The following is a 15,963-nucleotide window of genomic DNA, read 5'->3' on the forward strand; positions in this document are numbered from 1 at the left end:
AGATCAACGAAGTACACTGCTGAGGGGAGCAGCGGGCGGGTCAGGAGAGGTCTGCCACGCCATGTGGTCACCTCCGGGGCAGGCGGGGATCGAACTTGTGAGTAAGTGGCTTAGGCTTCTTTTGCAATGCATTAACCCGCTGCGCCACCAGGGAGGGCCCCTCTGGGTTATTTTTTATTTGTTTGTTTTACCTGATTCTCTCCCTCTGTATTTCCCCATACAGGTGACACCATCTGGTATTTGTTTTTCTTCTTCTGACTTATTCACTTAGCACAATCTCCTCTGGTTTCATCCATGGTGTCACAAATAGCAAGAGTTTAAAGATTTAATAGGGAGCAGAACAGGTGGAATGATTGAAATATACCACTGAGGGGAGCAGAGGATGGGTCAGGAGAGATCTGCCATGCCATGTGGATCAGCTCCCTGGTCATGGATCAAACTTGTGCTGCAGCCTGGCTGCTGGTCGCTTTATGATGCCATGCTTTAACCCATTGCACCACCAGGGAAGGTCATAGTTTAATCTTTCTTTTAATAGCTGAGTGGTATCCTACTGTGTAAATACAACACATCTTCCTAATCGATTCATCTGTATTTGGGTAATTTCATGTTATTTCCATGATTTGGCTATTACAAATAGTTTTGCAGCAAACATAGGAGTGCATATATTCATGGGGTAGATACCTAGGAATGGAATGGCTGGATCATATGGTAGATCTATTTTTAAAAGCTCTATACTGTTTTCCATAGGAACTGGACCAGTCTTCATTCCCACCAACAGCATCTAAGCGTTCTTTTTTCTTCACTCTTTCTCACCAGCACTTGTTTCTGGCCTTTTTAACAGGTATCGTTCCCACCAGTAGTGTACAAGGGTTCCTTTTTCTCCACATCCTATCATTATTGTTGTTTTTGATTATTTTTTTGACATGGGCCATTCTCACAAGTGTGAGGTGGTATCGCATTGTAGTTTTAATTTGTATTTTCCTGATAAGTGATGATGAGCATTTTTTCATATGCCTGTTGGCCATCTGTACATCTTTTTTGGAGAAGTACCTATTTAGCTCTTTTGGATTGCGTTGTTTACCTTTTATAGAGTTGTATGAGTTCTTTGTAGATCTTGGATACCGTCTCGTTGGTTCTAGTGCCTTGTTGTATGTATGAATGGCAAATATTTTGTCCTATGCAGTAGGATGTCTTTTTGTTCTAGTGATAGTTTTATTCACTGTGCAGGATCTTTTTAGTTTGATATACTCCCAATCATTTTATTTCTTGATTTTCTTGCTGTCGGAGATGAATTCACAATGTATGACTGAAGATCTTCTGTCCATTTTGATTGGATTATTTTTGTTGTGTTTATGGTACTTTATATATTTTGGAAATTAATATACTTTATATATTTTGGAAATTAGCACATCTGATGTGCTAATACCTTCTTCCAGTCCATAGGTTGCCATTCTGTATGGATTTAGTTGTTTTTTTTTTTTTTTTCATGTTTTCCAGTACCATTTGTTGAAGAGGCATTCCTTTCTCCATTTAATTGTCATGGCTCCTTTGTCAAAGATTTATAGTTAGTATTTTTGTGGGTTTATTTCTGAGCTGTTTGTCCCATTGGTCTGTATTTTTTTTCCAGTACCATACTGTTTTGGTTACTGTTGCTGTGTAGTATAGTAATAGTCAGGGGAAATAACACCTCCATTTTATCCTTTTCTTCCATTATTGTTTTGGCTATTTGGTACCTTTTGTTTCATAAAAATTTCATAATTGTTTATTCTATTTATAATTCTTTTCATTTGGGTCCCCCCCCCCCCTCATTTTTGTGAACCAGTAATAGGTTTATCAACTCTGTTTATCCTTCCAAGAATCAGCTCTTGGTTTCACTGATCTTTTCTGTTGTCTTATACTTTTTATTTCACTTATTTCTGCTCTAATTTTTAATTTTTCCATCTTAGTTTTTGGCTTTATCCACTCATCTTTTTTTCCTATTCTTCAAATGAAAAGTTAAATTTTTTATTTGAAACTTTGCTTGTTTATTGCTGCTGTTCTATGTTCCTGTTTATTTGCTTCTCAGTACTGCTTTTACATTAAGCCATACAACCTATAGCTTGTCTCTTTATTTTTGTTGGTCTCCAGATCATTTTTTTGTTTCTCCTTTGATTTTTTCATTGATTCAGGATTTATTCACAAGCATTTTGTTTAGTCTCCACATTTGAACTTTTCCTGTTTTCTTTTTGTAACCAAGTAGAGTGGATTCGGAAGATATATGTATATAGCATATGTTTACACAGTGAAATATTACTCAGCTATGAAAAGCAGGTAAACTCTTGTCATTTGCAACGTGGATGAAACTGAATATGAGGAAATATATCAGAAGGAAAAAGACAAATAGTTGGTAGTGTCACTTATATATAGAATATAGTAAAACAAAACCAAACAAATAACAAACTCTAGAAGTCTGTAGAATTGAATCAACTCTAGAAGTCTGTAGAATTGACTCTACCAGAGTGGAATGGGGCGCAAAATGTGGAGCAGACACAACAGACTGTGGTGGAAGACTATGGGTGCCTTTGTGATGACAATGATGTAGTAACATATGTCCATAGAGGTATAATAATATAAATCATGTTATACACCAATGTCACCTCAATTAAAAAAAATCTTTTAAGTTCAGTGGAATGAGAAAGGAGGAGGCCAAGTCTAGATTAAAAGATTCTTACTACATGTAATTCTGGACCTAGTTTGGATCCTGATTAAAAAAAAACTAATTAAAAAAAATGTTTTAACACAATTGGGGAAGTGAGTAAGGACAGTTTAGATATTATAATTTTTAGGTATATAGTGACTGTTTTGCTTATGCCCATATTTTGAATAGGTGCTTATTAAAGTGTGTACAGGTAACATGATGTGACATCTGGGATTACTTTATAATTTCTAAGGAAATTAAAAGAAAGCAAGCACAAATGAAGCAATTGAGGCACAAATCTTACTAATTCTTGACTCTGGGTAACAGGAGTTGATTATGTTATTTCCCTACTTTCAATGTGTTTAAATTCTTTTGTAATAGTAAAAATAAAACAAACAAACATTCAGAGAGATAGCTGTTGGGTAGCAGGAAGCCAGAATGTAATAAGCAAGAAGTCAAAGGCTAATGTCAAATAGCCCTTTTACTGAAACTATAATGCCAGCTAAGCTAAACTGCAAATTGAGAAGATCAGAAATGTCACACTTAATACAAAAGACGAACCCGAGGATTACATGGGCCCAGATGAGACCAATTATTAAGAAACTAGTTGCAAGTTGTGTTTGGTGGGGATGAGTGAGGAATGTGGACTTTTAACTCTGTATGAGTTACATTACCCAGCCAGATTTTTAAGAGCAGAGCATTTTATGTTTTTGATGTTTGACTTTGTTTTTTTTTTTTTTTTTTAAATAACTATTTAGTAACAACTGTATTTTTACTTTTATGATAAAGGTAAGGATGCCAAATCTGTAAGCAAACAGTATTCTCTGAAAGTAACAAAACTTGAACATGAAGCAGAACAGGCGAGAGTGGAATTATCTGAAACACAAAAGCAGCTACAGGAATTGGAAAACAAACATCTTTCTGATATTGCTTTGAAAGTAAAATTACAGAAGGAGTTCCGTAAAAAGATGGATGCTGCAAAGCTTAGAGTCCAGGTAATTTTCAAAATATAATTCAGTAAACATATGTAAGGCCCCTGGCATGTGAAGACTCTTTCATTTAGTTAGGGAAGTAAGTTTCTGTTTCTGCCAGTAAAGATACTAAATAGCTACTTTTTGGTAGTGCTGGTAGGTTTACATAATTTATAATCTGGGCACTACATTTCTTCATTCAGAAAGTACATTATTTTCATCTTTTTATCAATAACCTCATGGTAAAAATACAGAGAACCACCGAAATAATGTCCTTTTCTGAAGGACAAAAGATTATTAATTAATGTATCTAAAACATCTAGTACCTGTATGGAATTTTGCACACTCAGTAAATGATAACTACTTCAAGACTGTTTCTGAAACCATAGCAGGTTCATTTATGAAAAGTTAATAACTAAGGATGAGTTAACTACAAATCATCCTTATTTCCGAATCTTGGATTTAGCTATAGTCTCAAATTAGCTACATTAAAAGATTTAGTTAAAAAATTTCTTCTGTGAGAAATATTCCATACAGAGAGATTTTGTGTAAAGAAGCCATTTGAAAGTTTGAACTTTTCACAGGTAGTTGTATATGTTACAGTTTCCACTTTCCTTCAGACTTTTTCAGAATCCAGATTTTTCACTTGGCAGTTGACTTCTGAGTCTGGGATCAATCCTTTCTTATTACTTTTTTGTTTTTTTGAAGATTTATTTAGTTATGTATGTAAGAACTGGGGTCTAGGTCGGGAGTTGATGGTGTGTCTAAGAGGATTCACCAGAGACAGAATAGGGAGAAGAACAGGCAAAACAACTGAAATACACTGCTGAGGAGAGCAGAGAGACCTGCTGTGCTGTATGTGGGTTAGCTCCCTGGTCGGGGATTGAACTCATGAAATATAGTTTCTATATCTCACAACTACAATATTGAGATTAAAAAGATTAAGTGAAAGGTTATTAGCAGGGTATATGGATTATGATGTTCTATCTTTTTTCCATTTTTCTTGCTGCATATCCTTTTCTGCTAGGGATTCTGATATTGAAAAAAGGATACAACCAATGTTAACTCTATTAAATGATTTATACAAAAATAATAAAAGTATTCTAGTTCCAGTAATAACAACAAGAAGAAACAGGACTTAATTAAGCTCAAAAGGAAATTCTCATACAGCGGAGAACTGAAACAGGTTTCACATGTAGTTTTAGAAATTTCTGTGCCTTTAACATATTCATGCAAGATTGATGGGTATAGGGATGATAAAGATGAAGTCGGTAGCAGGGATAAGAAAGGAAATAAAAAAATAAACTATTATATTATTTTTAAAAAAAGAAAGGAAGTAATAGTTGCCACTTCTTAGATGTTTCATATGTATTATTTAGTCATTATTTAATCCTTTAGAATGGCTACATTTACTCCATTTTACAAATGAGGAAACTAAGGTGTCTAGAGGTAATTCAGTCACATGTGTGATGGCAATACTAGTTTTCAGTACTTTTGCATCTCATACCATTCAGAAATGTTGCAGTACTGTGTTTTATTGGTATGATGAAATTGTGTCCATTTTTAAAAGTTAAAGTTGTCTTTAATAAGAAAAATCTAAAATCTGTATTCTTTACGTCTTTAGGTATAGTTATGTGCTGCAGTAATATTTTATACAAAGATGCTCTTTTGACTATTTGTGGAAGAAGTGTAAAATAAAATCTATTTAAGATTTTCAGTATTTATACCAATGTTTTCAGTGTTGTGTGAAAATTATTTTAAAATGATTTAAGATTATCATCGTTGATTCAGTATTGCAATTACTGTCAAAAATAAATGGTAAATCAGTGTCCAAGTTCAGGTATGGGAATCTGTGGAGGCTTGTGGCCTCCACTGGTGATACTCAAAGTACCCTCAATAGATTGTCCTTATTGATCTACCATAATATAAAGGTAAGTGGGGGCCCAGCTTCCTCCTTCAATAGTCTACGAAACGACGTCAGCTGAATCTAATAGTGTTCCTAGTGGAGCGGGCTGATGACAATAGTCTGTGACTGGTGCTGGTCCTCAGATAGTGCTTTGAGTAGCTCTATTCTAAGCTGTTGTGCATTGAATAGTTTAAAAATTAAAACAAAATGAGTTTATATTAGCAATTTGTTGCTGAAGTAAAGGAAGTAATTAATTGTAGTTTATATGATTCACCAATGACCTCACCTTAACTTGTTAATATCTCCCAAGAGGTACTTGGTATAATTCTAAAACTCATAATTCAAGCCTGATATGTTTGTTTATTTGATCAGGATTTAATCAGAACACTATTAATTTTATCTGTATGGTAAGCCTTTAAAAATGTCTATAGGTAATTTCTGCCAAATAAGGGGAAGCTTAAATTAATTAAAATAGTAAATATGATGGATGGTCACTCCGAAATAAAGTACTATCAATTTTGGTCATCTGAACTCAGTGATTAATGGTTTGGGTACAGCTATATATGAAAGAAGAGCACAGTGGAGATACTATGCAGTCATACAAGAACAAATCTTTGTGAAAACATCTCTAAAATAAGTATGAAAAAGGGCTGTCCTGGTGGTACAGGGTTTAAAGTCTCAATGCAATCGAGCTATAACAGCCACTGCAGCATGAGTGACCCATATGGTGTAGCAGACCTCTCCTGTCTTGCTGGCTGCTCCCCTCAGCAGTGTATTTCAGTCAGTTTGTTTGTTCTGCCCCCACACCCCCGCGCAGTCTGTCTCTGGTGAATCTTCTCATCCCCTGAACTTGTCCTAGACAAGTTCTTGTATGCATAAATAAATAAAAAATCTTTAAACATAAATTGGTAGGAAAAAAAGGGAGGCGGAGAATAGTCCATTTTGTATATAAAGTTATTTTTGTGCATATAAATTATTTCTGGATGATAATTAAGAAATTGGTTGATTTTGTGTTGGGAAACAGGACAGGGAAAATGTAAGAGATTTTAAAAAACAAAAGTTTAGGTTTGTGTTTTTTTATATTTACATGTAATTTTAAGACAGTCATATAAAAGCAAAAGTGATCAATTCTGTTGGTTGGCTGCCAGCATCAGAAACTGTCATCATTCTTTATATATATCTGGTGAAAAGTTTGATGGTCACCCAGTTATAAAAGTAGTAATACATAAACAATTGTGAACATATTCAAACCTAATCAAAATTCTTACTCTTACCATTGAATGAAAAGTTTGCTTGAGGTTTATGAGATGCGGTTTATCATTTTGAAATATTTCATATGATTCCAGGTTTTACAGAAGAAGCAACAAAGTAGTAAGAAATTGGCATCATTGTCCATTCAAAATGAGAAACGTGCTAATGAACTAGAGCAGAATGTAGATCACATGAAATATCAAAAGGTACAGCTGCAAAAAAGGCTTCGAGAAGAAAATGAAAAAAGGAAGCAACTGGATGCAGAAATTAAGCGGGATCAACAAAAAATCAAAGTAATATTGTCATACTTCCCTGCTAAACATAATGTGAGATGTTAAATGGCTCAGAGATAATGAAGCCCAAGGTCTTGATTCACTTGGCTTTTGAGGTACCTAGCCTTGGCCTGTCCTTGCTGTCCTCATTCAATTTAAAGCTCTGTTCATCTACATAGTAAAAACTATTTATTGAATACTAAGTATTGTCTTGAGGGATTTGATGTCATGTAAGAAAGTATAGTCATACAGTTTCTTTAATAGGGCCTTACCTTTAGTTGAGTCTTGACAAAAAACATAAATATTATAAAGCCAACTTTCTAAATAAAAGCTAACATTTTAATAGGATTTTTCACATTCAAATGCTTTGACATGCATTATCCATGTGCTTGCATGAAAAAAAATGTACCAGGTTATAGTGAGCAGAAGAATCATCAGGTCTGTATGCCTGGCAGTTCTAGGGAATAGCAAATGGGGGAGGAAATACTGACATCCACTGGGCTCTGGAGCTAGGCCAGCATAGGTTCAAATCCCAGCATCCTCATTTCCTAACTGGATCATTTATTGATAAAATCATTTACCCTTGTTTTTGAAGAAGGGGCTGTTGCTAATGATTATGACAGTAGTAACATTTAGCTAGTGGTACTGCCAGGCTGCATTCTATTGAAATGGTAAGCTGAGCCCAAGGTATGCAGCCCAGAGATACCCATTTTAGAATATAATCTTTTCTCAGACTTTAAAAAAAATCACAGAATTTGGTAATGGAAGGGAACCTAAAGAATATTTAAGCCAAGTTACTCATTCTTTTTTTTTTTTTCCCTCTCAAATTATATTTATTGGAATGAAGTTGGTTTACATCATTGTATCTGCTTTGGGGGTTATAGGTTTTAACCTATACAAGTGTGTATTTACATTATGCCCTCCACTAGAGCCCCAGCCACTGGGGCCCTTTCCTCTTCCACTCCCATTCTGATGTCCTCTCCTTCTGGTTACCTCAATTTTGCACTTAAATATTATTTTATGTTTTTTAAACAGCTTTATTAAGATAGTTCACAAACCATGAAATTCACCCACTTAAAGTATATAACTCAGTAGGTTTGGTATATTACAGGATTAATTTTTATAAGCTGCGGCAAAGCAGTAATGAAATTTACCGTTTTAACCATGTTTATGTGTACAGTTCAGAGGCCTTAATTACTCTCACAATATTGTGTAACTCATACTACCATCTATTTATAAAACATTTTCATCACGAATAGGTATTCTATAACCATTAAGCAAAAATTGCTCATTCCTCTTCCTCCCCAGTTCCTGGGAACCTCTGATCAAACTCTATTAATTTGCCTCTCCTAGATATTTCATAAAAGAGAAATACAGTATTTGTCCTGTGTCTGCCTTATTTTACTTAGCATTTTTCAAGGATCACACAGTTACCTTTTTGAGCTTGTATCTGAACTTCACTCATTTTTAGTGTAGAATGATTTTCCATATATGCATATACTACATTTTGTTTATTTGTTAATCTATTGACGGATACTTGACTTGTTTCTACCGTTTGAATAATGTGATAAACATTGTAACACCAGTATCTGTTGAAAACCCTCCTCTTAAAATACTTAGGAATGGAATTGCTGCATCATATGGTTATTCTATTTTTAGTTTTTTGAGTAAATAGCAACTATTCTTAAGATAGGAAGCATCATTTTTACCAGCAATGTATGAAGTTTCTAAATTTCTTCACATCTTCACTAACACTAGTTATTCTCTCCTTTTCTATTGTTGTCATCCAAATACACATGAAGGGCTATCTCATTTGGTTGTGATTGGCATTTCCCTGGTGACAGATGATGTTGAGTATCTCTTCGTGTGCTGATTGGTTATTTATAGATCTTCTTTGGAGAAATGTCTGTTCAAGTCATTTACTTTTTTTTTTTTAAAGATTTATTTATTTATTCATACAGAACTAGGGTACAGGCCAGAGATGTGGAGGGTGAGAGGATTCACCAGGAACAGAGTGGGGAGCAGAACAGGCAGATCGATGAAGTACACTGCTGAGGGGAGCAGCGGGCAGGTCAGGAGAGGTCTGCCACGCCAGCTTTGTGGATCTCCAGGGCAGGAAGGGATCGAACTCATGCAGAGTTGGCTTAAGCTTCTTAGTGCAGTGCTTTAACTAAATGACTTGAGGCCACCAGGGAGGGCCTCAAGTCATTTAGTTTTTAATTGGATTGCTTGCCTTTTTGTTGTAAACTCTGGACATTAAGCCCTATCTACACATAATTTGTAGATATTTTTTACTGTTCTGTACATTGTCTTTAAAGTTACTGGATAATATTTTTTGATGTATCAAAGTATAAGTTTTATGAAGTCCGATTATCTTTTATTATTGTTGCGTTTGCTTTGGTATGATAGTTAAGAGTCCATTGTTAATGCTAAGGTCACAATGATTTTTTCATGTGTTTTCTTCTAAGAATTTTTTGGTGTTAGCTCTTATATGTAGGTCATTGATCCATTTTGAGTTAATTTTTGTATATGGAGTGAGGTAGTTCCAAATTCATTCTTTTACATGTAGAAATTTGCTTGTCTCAGCACCATCTGTTAAAAGAGACTATTCTTTCTCACGGAATATTCTTGATGCTCTTGACAAAAATCTGTTGGCCAAAGATGTGTGGATTTATTTGTAAATTCTTAATTTTATTCCAATTTTCTATGTTTATTCTCAGTGCCATACTGTTTGGAATACTGTAAAACTTGAGTAATAAGTTTAGAAATTGTAAGTTTTGTTCTTTTTTGAGATTGTTTTGGCTGTTTGAGCCCCCTTGCAATTACATAGGAATTTAAGGACTGACTTTTCCATTTTTGTAAGAAAGGCCATTGGATTTTGATGTGAGTTGCATTAAAAATGTGGATCTCTTAGGATGCTGTTGACAATCATGACAACATCAATTAAGCCTTCCTCTCCATGAACAGGGAGTTTTTCAATTTATTTATGTCTTATAATTTCTTTCAGCAATATTTTGTAATTTTTACTGTACTAATATTTTACCTCTTTGGTTAAATTTGCCCCATTTGTTTTATTTTTTTAGATGTTACTGTGAGCAGAATTGCTTTCATAATTACAGCAGTAATCAGCATGACTTATCTTCTGTCAATACTATACTAAGCATTTAAGTGTTTTACCTCATTTAATTCTTTTTTGTCCTTTCCCCCCAATTTTTTCTCTTAATTTCTTTAAACATCTTAAGATTTTTCCTTCATCCTAAAATTATCCTTCTTTAACCCTTTTTTCCCTTCAGTTGCTCTTCTTTCACTTTCCAGTTCATAAACTTCTCAGAAAAGCTTACTGTGTTCACTTCTGTTTCCTCTGCTCCCACTCATCCTTTTCTTCTCTTCAGTCTGGTGTCTAGCTCCTGACCATGAACTTCAAAGCTCTTTAGAAGTTCAATGCTCTGTCACTAATGCCCTTTCCATAAAACCTCACTTGCATCCAACAGAGTTCATCACTCACTCCATCTTGAAATATTTTCCCTTTTGTGAATTATCCTTTGTTTCTCTATTTGACTGCTTGTTCTCCATCTTTGCTGGCTTATCCTGCACTAAGTCTGTTATTCCTGGGAATTCATCAAGGCTCTAGCCTGTGCTTTCTACTCTGTCCTGAGTGACTTCATCTTCTTTCCCATGGCTGCAGTTAAATTCTGACAACTCCTAGATTTAATCGTTAATTACAGATTAGCCCTTGGAGCTCTGAATCCTTATATCTAGCCACTGAAGTCTTCATTGGGCTGTCTTATAGTTGATCTACCTTATTTACAACCCCACTAAGCCCCCTCCCTGCTTTTTTCATAGGGGAAAAAAACTTGGAAAACTTTCTAATGTACATTTCATTCTTCTCAGTTGGGTACTGTCCTCTTTGTCTCTAATCTCTTTTTCATCCCATATCCAGTGAATAAACCACTAATTCCTATAGATTATATTGATATCTTCTGAATATCTTGATTGTGTGTAATTCTTATCTGCACTGACAGTAACCTCGTATCTTTGTCAAAGTCTTTACTCCCACATCTTGAGGTCTTCGCGTGTCAGTTTCTCATCTCATTGAATATGCCTTAAATCAACAACAGATTGCACTCTCTAAATCTATGCTTAGGGAAAAAAAAAAAACTTTTGGTCAGAGTATATTGTCTGCTGAAATGGAACTCCACCTACAATTTAAACTTTTTGCATTCCTATCTGGAGCACTTAGTTTCTTCTAGAAAAATCTCTCACTGTAGGGAAAGGACCCATTAACAGTAGAAAACTTCAGAAAAAGGAACAATCTTCCCCAGACTACTTCATGAAAAAACAAACAAAAAATGCTCATAAGCCCTAAAGGACATCTTACCCTCTGTTTGGGGCTAACTTTCTAGTACCGTTAACCCATTTTTCATTTAACTAGGCCATTCCCAAAAAATACTATGACTTCTACATAGGTTGACCTTAGAGCAGCAGTTCTTAACTGTAGTCCAGGATGAGCTATGAGGAAAAGGTATGGGAACCTCTGAACTTGTGGGCCATCGTGTGATTTTGTACTTTTACTTCTTTAAGCACCAATATCCTCACTATAAGGTGGAGTTTATAATTCTTCTTCTCTCACAGGATTACTGTGGAGATTAAGTAGGGTAAATAGAAAAACCCCGACAAATTAATAGCAAAATGTGTAAAGCAAGCATGTAATAGAGGGGATTCAACCTACTGCAGTATACTTTTATAGCACATATGGAAAACAGGAATAGTAGAGTCAGCTCCAAATATACCATGTCTTTATGTCAGCATCCTGAAGTTGCTGTGACTGTGATGGGCTAAAACAGAACTGTGAGGCAGAGCTAGGGAGACATGAAAAGGTAATGGGTGGTAAAGATAATAATGTCCAGGCTTGCTCAGCTATAACTCAGATGGGCATAGAAAATGTTTTCAGCCTATAGCAGACTGGTTTCTTCATTACCATTCCCACTGTACAACCTTTCATGATTCATGTCATAATTGATAGAAATACGGTAGGAACTAACCACATGCCCAGTCTGTTAAAACCTTACTTTGATCATTTGAACACTCCCTTTGACTAATTAGCTCTTCTGAATAAGAATACTTATGCTCTTAGCCACTTCTCTAAGATAAAATACAGTACATGTGGTCATTGGGTCTGTAGCTCTGATTGCATCATGGGAGTTAAGAGGGATCACCTGAGTTTCAGTTTACTCATGGATATGATCTACTGGAATCTGCTCTCCCTTGTCTACCTTCCCCTGATGATCCCTATAAAACCCCTGGCTGGTATAATTCGTAGTCTGGTCTTGCTTTTAGCTTTGGCATTATCTCTTGTATTAGCATTCTAAATCTCTGTAGAAGATAATAGGCCTTCCATCTAGCTTGCTAGTTCAGTCACCAGTCTTTCATTTTTGGTGTCAGTTCCCCCTGATAACTGATCCCCCTACTGGTTCTAAGCTCAAGGTCCATGTCACCTGAGGAAGGGGGAGATAGTTATTTCACTTTCTGGACCTTTTCTGCTCTGTCAGCAAAGCTGGGCAGTCTCACGTGTGTGTGGGGGCCTCTGCCTGGCAGTCTGTATTCACTCTGCCCTCAGCCATCCCTTGATTTAACACATCCTTTATGGGCCAAAACTCAAGAGAGAGTAATTGGGCACACATCTGCTTACTGTTTATTTTCTCCTTTCTGCCATTTCCAGAACTAGAAAATGGTTGACTTTCCTTTTACTTCCTTTGTATCAATACTCTTGAAATTACCTGTGGGGAAGGTATAGTTTTTACTTTATGATTTACATGTGATAGCCAAGTACATTTGTAAAACATTAGTTAGTAGAAACATGAGCTAAAAAAAATAAAATTTGCAATAAAAATAAGAATCCATCTTTTAATCATTAGATTCAATAGACATAAAGTTATTTTCTCAAATTGTTATAAGCATTTCTAAGTACTTTAAATTTCCCTGTTTACACCATATGGGTGGACCATAATATAAGGATTGGCCCATTTTTTTCATTGCCTTGCTGATTCCTGCTAGGCCTTAGTGTTTGACAGTGGCATCCTCTCTGAATCCCAAGCACCATGAGCATTGAGATGGGTAGTCTAACTCTTACTATGTATATGGATTTGAAAAATATTCTTCATAGAACCATGATCTGTCTTGTGAGGCTATTCTCATATAACAAAACCTGATTTTTGAATGTCAGAAACAGCATTACATTTCTTTTTGCATTTCTAGTTAATTCTAATGTCCCCATGGCAGATGGGTACCTTGGATGAACTGTGATGGCATGAGCTCAGAAAGGCAGAAGAGAAAGCACATTTATAATTATAAATTCTGCTCTATTTTGTGCTAATGTGTATACCTGCAAACATTGAGAAACAGTTTTGTCAGTAAATCACAAGTTTTGCTGTGAAGTTTATTTTATTTGTCTGTTTTATTTTCTTGTCAGATAAGGTACCATTCTTCTTAGTACCTAAGAAAGTAAATGTTAAGAAAGTGATTATCTTTATAAGTATTTAATGTAGTTCAGATAGTAAAAGTGATATATTTCATTTCCATTTTCTATAGGAACTAAAGTTAAAAACAGAACAGGAAGAAGATCTAAAACTGGAGGCTGAGGACTTGGATGCAGTTAAGGTGAGGAGGAGAAACTGCTCATTGGGAAGTAGAACAGCTCCAGGTTTGTTGATCCTATTTAGTGTGTCTGGGTTTCTCCTGGAGAAACTCCCAGTTTTTCCCAGTTCCTCCCAGTGCTTGTCATTTTAAATGTAGGTTAAAAAGTTGTGAACTCTGAATGAAATTTTCATAAAGACTAGATTTTATTTGCCACTGCAGCGCAAAATTTCTAGTATATCTTCAAAGCCATTGTTATTACAGAAATTACTGTCTTGTCCAGAAATGTGCTGTATTCTTATTTGAGCAGAAATGGATTTATTGGAATGTTATGGAATATAAACATGAAATTCATGGTCACTAAATTGTATTTATTCTCATGTAAAGACTTGTTTACTTCCACAAAAACATATATTCATAAATAGGAACCCTCCATTCACATTTAACCTGTGTTTATGCACCACATGTAGTATATTTTAAAACTATTCATTTAACATCATGTTTAATGAAATCTATAATATAGAATTTAAAGAAAACAAAATTTTAATTTCATGTAAATTCTCACATTGTTACTGAAACATTGCATTCAAAACTTAATAATATTCACTTGTAACTATGTCACCTTAATTCTGAAAAATTTATATACTTTAACAGTAAATTTTAGGACATAGATATATTTCTATGTCTTTATTTTACTAATATATTTTAGAAATTGGTTAAAGAATCCTCTCTCATTGACATTTAGTTGCTTGGAAATAACATGCACAGAATAATGAAACATTTTCCAAAATGTTAAGAATGTACATTTTAAACAAATAGTAAAAAGTTTCTAAAATTTACATTGACTGTTATTGGGCTACGAATAACAACAAAGCAAAACCTTTATGCTTTTTAGTGCTGCAAAACAAAATAAGGACAAGATTATAACACGATCAATATTTGTGTCCAAATAGCTTATAGTAGAAACTCTTATAAGAAGGTATTTATAATTAGAACTATATGATAGGAGCTCTTATTGTGAAAAGAAAAAAGACAAAATTTTTTAGAACTTATTAAGATATAGTGAATTGCACAAATCATAACTTTTATCATACCAGATGCAGAAAAATCTATTGTTTAGCCCCAAACCTGGATTATGTTAGCAGACTTCTTCCCATTTAAAAAGCACAGCTAAAACATTACCTGTTCTGTGAGATTAGCAGTGACATTTTTCCTACTTCCCAGACAGAACCAATCCTACCTTCTGTTTCTCTTACTACTTAGAAGTTGGCTGTACATAGCAGTATCAACAATCATAATTGTTTTTGTTTCCCTTTTGTTGTTATGGAACTTACAAAGAATCTGAGTTATCACTGCAAACCTCACACACAGTCAAAAAATATAGAAAGTTCAATATTGCTGGAGCTCATAGGGTCTTCTATATGCCTTTTTAAGGTATAATTTGAAATAACAAAACTATAGTATTTGTTTAATTACTCTGGGGTATTTTACCTATTTCTCATAATTGTAAAGCTTTAGCATGAATAATTTTTTATGTCAATATTATTTAAATGTCACAGTTCTTTACAGGACCATATTATCCTAGTTCTGGATGGAAGATTGCATAGTTCTGGATCTACTTGCTTTGGCCATCTTGGTCTCTTTTTCTTTTTTTAATAACTTTTTTAATGGTGCTTCATTTTTTAAAAGATTTATTTATTTATGCATACAGAACCCTGGGGTACAAGCTAGAAGTGCAGAGGCAGTGACAGGGTTCACCAGAAACAGAGTGAGGAGCGGAATAGGCAAATCTACCATGTACGCTGCTCGGGTGAGACCTGAGAGGTCTGCTGCATCACATGGATCAGCTCCTAGGCGAGGCAGGGAATGAACTCACACTGAAGCTGCTGCATCTAGCTTGCAGTGCTGCGTCCTAACCTGTTGCACCACCACGGAGGGCCATCTTCGTTGCTTTTTCTCATGCACATTCACTGTCTTAATGTCTCGAATAGACATTTGAGCTTGAATAGATTGTAGAAATTGTCTTTTATCAAGTTTGAGAAGACCTGGAAAATAATTCTCTATTGATTTGTTTTCTAGCTGTTTTGGTGGCTGTGTCCATAGTTCAATGGGTAGAGTTTATCTTGGATAGTTATATTACACTCATATTTTTGTTTGTGCTAGTTTTTGAGTTTTCATAATTCAAGAGAGTACAAATAAACTTGTTTTGGTGATCTCTCCAGCTCTTCATTATAACTTTTTATAATCATTTGA

At 34.9% G+C, this 15,963-nt stretch overlaps 1 protein-coding gene across 1 annotated transcript in view; it reads left to right on the plus strand.

The window, feature by feature from the left end:
• The window catches only part of KIF27 (kinesin family member 27), a 62,046-nt gene that overhangs the window by 27,948 nt on the left and 18,135 nt on the right, over positions 1-15,963 (plus strand). Inside the window, exons 10-12 of the mRNA XM_012721126.1 lie at positions 3,467-3,672; positions 6,901-7,098; positions 13,666-13,734. Coding sequence (XP_012576580.1) covers positions 3,467-3,672; positions 6,901-7,098; positions 13,666-13,734 — 473 coding nt within the window. The remainder of the gene's footprint in view (positions 1-3,466; positions 3,673-6,900; positions 7,099-13,665; positions 13,735-15,963) is intronic.

Source organism: Condylura cristata, unplaced genomic scaffold (assembly GCF_000260355.1).
Source record: "Condylura cristata isolate star-nosed mole 26May11 unplaced genomic scaffold, ConCri1.0 scaffold00006, whole genome shotgun sequence".
In the NCBI taxonomy this organism is placed as follows: domain Eukaryota; kingdom Metazoa; phylum Chordata; class Mammalia; order Eulipotyphla; family Talpidae; genus Condylura; species Condylura cristata.